General features: G+C 49.1%; 1 protein-coding gene across 1 annotated transcript in view; it reads right to left on the reverse strand.

The window, feature by feature from the left end:
- Window positions 1-326: 326 nt before the first annotated feature.
- The window catches only part of A2ML1 (alpha-2-macroglobulin-like 1), a 24419-nt gene continuing 19912 nt past the window's right edge, over window positions 327-4833 (reverse strand). Inside the window, exons 26-35 of the mRNA XM_010149651.1 lie at window positions 4195-4351; window positions 3889-3963; window positions 3355-3517; window positions 2688-2902; window positions 2334-2549; window positions 2110-2234; window positions 1727-1817; window positions 920-988; window positions 501-603; window positions 327-367 (exon numbers count right to left, since the gene is read on the reverse strand). Coding sequence (XP_010147953.1) covers window positions 327-367; window positions 501-603; window positions 920-988; window positions 1727-1817; window positions 2110-2234; window positions 2334-2549; window positions 2688-2902; window positions 3355-3517; window positions 3889-3963; window positions 4195-4351 — 1255 coding nt within the window. The remainder of the gene's footprint in view (window positions 368-500; window positions 604-919; window positions 989-1726; window positions 1818-2109; window positions 2235-2333; window positions 2550-2687; window positions 2903-3354; window positions 3518-3888; window positions 3964-4194; window positions 4352-4833) is intronic.

Genomic DNA, 4833 nt, shown 5'->3' on the forward strand with positions numbered 1-4833 from the left:
GATGCCCCTTGTTAGTACAGGCTGCTAGAGCTCTGCATTCTCACTCCACATGATGCCCATCCCTTCCTTCCTCGCTCACATCTTGAGAGATGCTGTCCCTGTCTCCATCATCCACCAGAGACTTCCAGTTGCCTCCCTGGCCCCCAGCCTAACTCCACACACCTAGCCACAGGCAACTGCCGGTTCCTCTTTCTAGCTGGTTACGTGCTACCCACTGATTACCATCCTCCTTCTTGTGTTTGATTGTTTATATTCCCTCTCTCCCACCCAAGACCCACCATTTCCTGATGCCACTGTTTCTGTGACACAGGAATTTGCTGCCTACCTCAACTACAGACAGCACTGTAGGCAGCCAGGGCTCGCTCATCTGCAAAAGGAAATGAGGAAGATGATTGCACACACATGCATGCACACAAAGAAGAGCGCACCACGTGTTTTCCTATCCACAGAAAAAAGAACCCAACTCCTGACCCCAGTGTAGGAAGGAACCTGCAACCCACCTGGCTGGTAGTAATCGTAGACTTTGATGCTAGCTGGTTTCAGGTTCTTTATCTGAATTACTTGTTCCAGTTGCAGAATGAAAGTCTGAGATTCATCATTGAGCTTGTGAAGATAAAACAAAATTAGCATGGAAGAGGAGAAAGAAGTCATTGCATCTTCATTTTCCCTAACTTAAATGTTCTCCTACAATAAATCTCTCTAATCCATTAAGGATTCTGGATTTTAGAAATGGAGTATGTTTGTGGAATAGCAAATGTTCACCCAATGACAATGAAATTGGACAAGCTTCCTCTGCCCACAGTTCTACCAGTGCTCTTCCCCCATGCCTAGCCCAGCCTTGGGCTTCTCACACAGCTCCTTGTCCTCTGGCCTCTTGCTCTCACTGTGCCAAATCAAATGCATTTTTTTCCCCACTTACCTTGTCCAAATAAATGTAGACCACATCCTCTATCACTTCTATTTTCTTAACGATGATTTTGCGCTCCAGCTGGGATAGGGAAAAATAACACAAGGAAATTTGTGAGCACTTTCCTTAGGTCTTCCTGACCTGGGGGACCCACTGTTGTATTGAAGGGATGGTGTGGAGCTGGAATCTGTGTGGAACTGTCTTCCTCCTGCATAAGGATTTTAGTAGTTATATCTTTGGTAGTCCCTCCTGGACATCCCTTGTGAGCATCTCAAGGATGAACTATGCTGTCCCTGCTCAATTAGAGGAATCTCCCACTCTGAGTGCAAAAGGCTGTGGATAGTAGGACTAGGACTGATTCATTGGTCAGCAAACAGGCGCAGGCACCAGTAAAGATTATTCTTGTCTCATCTCATTGACTGCTAGACCAGTCTTAAAGACCTGCCTGGGGGATGTGCAAATAATTAATCTTTCAGTTTTATGGCTTAATTGGAAATTAAAAAAAAATATTTTTGGATAGAATTAGACTCTCTCTAAGAAAACTTGTTTTAGCATTTCTGGCAAACAAATCCTAGTGTTTAGCACACCCAGCAGCACATTTTGTTTCTGGCCCAAGGCAGAATATTGTTAGTGGGAGAAGCTGAACCATTTCTGACTACCTGTAGCCCACCTTTGTGGGCCCTGTAAGGAAATGAGAGGTTTTGGTTCAATTTCAATAGCGAAGGACCCATGCTAACTTAGTTATTACAGTTCCCAACAGGAGCAAGCAGGTTGGACCCATTCATCACAAACACCTTTTTCTGATTCCAGAGTCCTTACCAACATCCTTGACCTAGGAGCCAGGATGAATCCAGACAGCAGGGAAACCTCCAAAATGACCATGTTGGATGTGACTCTGCTCCCAATGTAGCTGAAGAAGAAGAAGCAGTCAGAGGGTCTGTGAGAATAGTGCCCTCCCAATCCCCCTTCCCTCCACCACCATACCCTGTGTGCAGGACCCTGCGCCAGGCAGCCCAGCCGGGGCTGGGGACATATCAGCCACTGCTCCCTCTCACAGGAGGTAGCTAGTACCTTCCTTCCCCATCCTCCCCGTCCTGTCCACCCCAAGTGCCGGTCCCTCCATTGCAGCCCTGAGGCTTTCCTAGCTGCTGTCCCCAAGCACAGCAGGTCTTGCTGGAGCAGGAAACAACCGTTGGGATCACCTGGCAAGGATGCGGAGGGTGAGGACATGCACGTTGGCCTGGCTACAGTTGGTCAGCTCTGTGTTGACACGCAGGGTGAAGGTTACAGCAGCCCGTGGGGGAGGCTCATGGTACCTCAGCACGGTCTGCTGGACAAGGGCCAGGAGGGGAAAAGATAGGCCAGACATTATCTCATGCACCATCCTCCACCTCTCCACTCTCCCACACTCATCCCACTGCCTCACCTGAGCGAAGACGCAGCTGCTGCCCTGGACCTGCACCAGGAACTGCCCCGGGACCTCTGTCAGTGCTGCCTGCTGCACCAGCAGCCGCTTCTGGCGGTTGACTTGGAAAGCCTTCCTGAAGCCCCTCTGGGACTTCACCTTCACGAGTGCCTGGCCTGATGTGCTGAATGTCCTTGCTGCGTATTTTGCTAAGGCTTGCAAGGCAACAACTGTGTCCTAGTGAGGGAGAGAGAGTCACCCCTCTGAAAGCATCAGCTCGAGTGAAGCTGACTTGGAGCAGGAAGACCTCAAGAGGACTTGCCCTGCCAACCTTGAGTGCAAAAGTATATCAATCCACAGGGAGCTGCTTGTTACCTGGGTGGAGGCAAAGCCCCTGTTGGCATTCTGCTGTCGGGTCAGCCACGATACAATACCAGCTGCAGTTGTCATGTCACCTGCATGCACCCGTGGCTTAGAGAGGTACGCCAGGAGCACGTAGGCTGTCAGCTCTATGTCCATTGACTGAGTACCAAGCCAGAAGTCTGTGGAAGCTGGAGAGCTTGACTTGGGCCTCCAGTGGATTTGTCCTCCTGCAGAAGGAAAATCAGCATGTAGGCTATCTGGAGAGGACATACTGGGGGTTCGCAGAAAAAAAAAAAAGCAAACCACAAACAAACAAACACCCAACAAACTAAAACACAGAGTGCTTTCAGGGCTGTTCCAACTCATTCTCTCTACTCAGGCCAGGATTGCTTTCTTTGGTTTATTCACCAGGGCTTCATCAGTTTGTGGTTCATGGATTCCTACCTCCTCCCTCGAGAGGAACTTGACATTCTCCAGGCTGAGGAAATTCTTCTTGATAAGTCACCATCACAACTTGTGAAATAACTTACTGCAGTTTCAGTCACACAGTGCAGTTACTGCACAAATATAAGAAATACGTACAAATACATATGTCATTTTTAACTGCTCTAGCTGGGCATACATTACTCCAGATCCCAGCAGGTAAAAGAGAAGCATTACCCCCGCCAGTAGTCAGCACCTGATTTGATGGCCTGTTCCTCCAGTTTGTACAGCAGCTCCTGGGTTGTCTTATAGTCCCCAGCCAGGGCAAAGGCATAGGCCAGCACAGCTTCTGTGTAGACGTTGGTGATGTTGTGAACCGCCTGCTGCAGGCAGCGGAGGGTAGCCTGCATCAGCTTGCTCTACATTGGGAGAAGAGAGACGTGTCAAACTCTTGACAGGGGCAAAACAGGGAGCAGGGCAGCTCATTCCAGGGAGCCGGACTATTTCTTCCTGATGTTGCTCCAGAGAAACCCATTAAATTACACATTCTTGAGAAAACAGGCAGTGCAGACCCAGTGTGTGCTGGGAGCCATAGCCACCATGCCAGTTTTACAGAACTGTCTCTTTTGAGGAATTACTTCACAGTTTGGTCAAACACTGGCTCCCTCCCAGCATCTTCCTACCTATTCCTGGCCTGGAGAATGCCAGCATTACGAGCTGATGTATCCCCATGCCAGTTCCCAGGTGTGGGAGCATACAGGAGAGCAGGAGGGAGCAGGAGCGTGCTCACCTTCAGCGGCTGACCCAGCTCCAGCAGTGCTGCGGCGACATACGCTCCCAGGGAAATCTCATCATCCATGACACCCTGTGAAGAGAATCCACCTTTCACTCTCTAAGTGGTGTTTGGGCGGCACAGGCAGTGACTGCCCTGCACATTCTTTTGCGTTCCCCGCCCCATACCCTGCTCTCTTTAAGGCTGGTCACATGGGTTGCAGGAGTGACTTTCCACGATCCTTTGGGATCCCACAATCTTTTATTGTCACAACATCTGTCCAGCCATTCCCCAGCTGTGCTGCCTGGCTTGGCCCTCATTTACCTTTAGGGAAGAGTGAAAGAGTCTCCCTTTGGTGGCAAAGCAGCCACTGGGGAGCTGGTTTTGCTCTAGCCAGTGTAGGGCATTGTGGATATTCTTGTCGTCTATATAGATGTATTTTCTGGCTTGGACAAAACTCTTGACTACAAAAGCCGTCAGCCTAGGAAGAAGATGAGTTGTGAGAGAAAAAGGAACACAAAAAAGTCAAAGAGAAAGTCAAAGGCCTGGTGCTTGTCCCTGAAGTTAACATTGACATAGTCAGATGCCAAAATGAGTCATTTTCCTAGAGAAAGTCAAGCTAAAAGAGGAAATGGTCCACAGGACCCAAGTGGCTCCTTTCCCTCAGTCTGGCTCCACGAATGTGTTACTAATGTACTATTGCTTTACCCAGTGATTTCACAGGTGAAAAACTTCTTACCCCTCCACTTTTACCTATCATACTTCATCTCCCCCAAATACGTACAGAGAATCTTGAATTCCATGTTTTCTTCCTCCCTTCCTTTCTCCATTTCTCTCAGCCCAGACACCACAGGGTCAGACTGGACCAATGCAGCTCTTTCAAACTCTCCCAAGCAATGCCCTTCCTGGGGAGATAATTTTTTATTGCTCTACCCTGATCTGCCTCCAGTTGGTATGTATTCC

Source organism: Eurypyga helias, unplaced genomic scaffold (assembly GCF_000690775.1).
Source record: "Eurypyga helias isolate BGI_N326 unplaced genomic scaffold, ASM69077v1 scaffold314, whole genome shotgun sequence".
NCBI lineage: Eukaryota > Metazoa > Chordata > Aves > Eurypygiformes > Eurypygidae > Eurypyga > Eurypyga helias.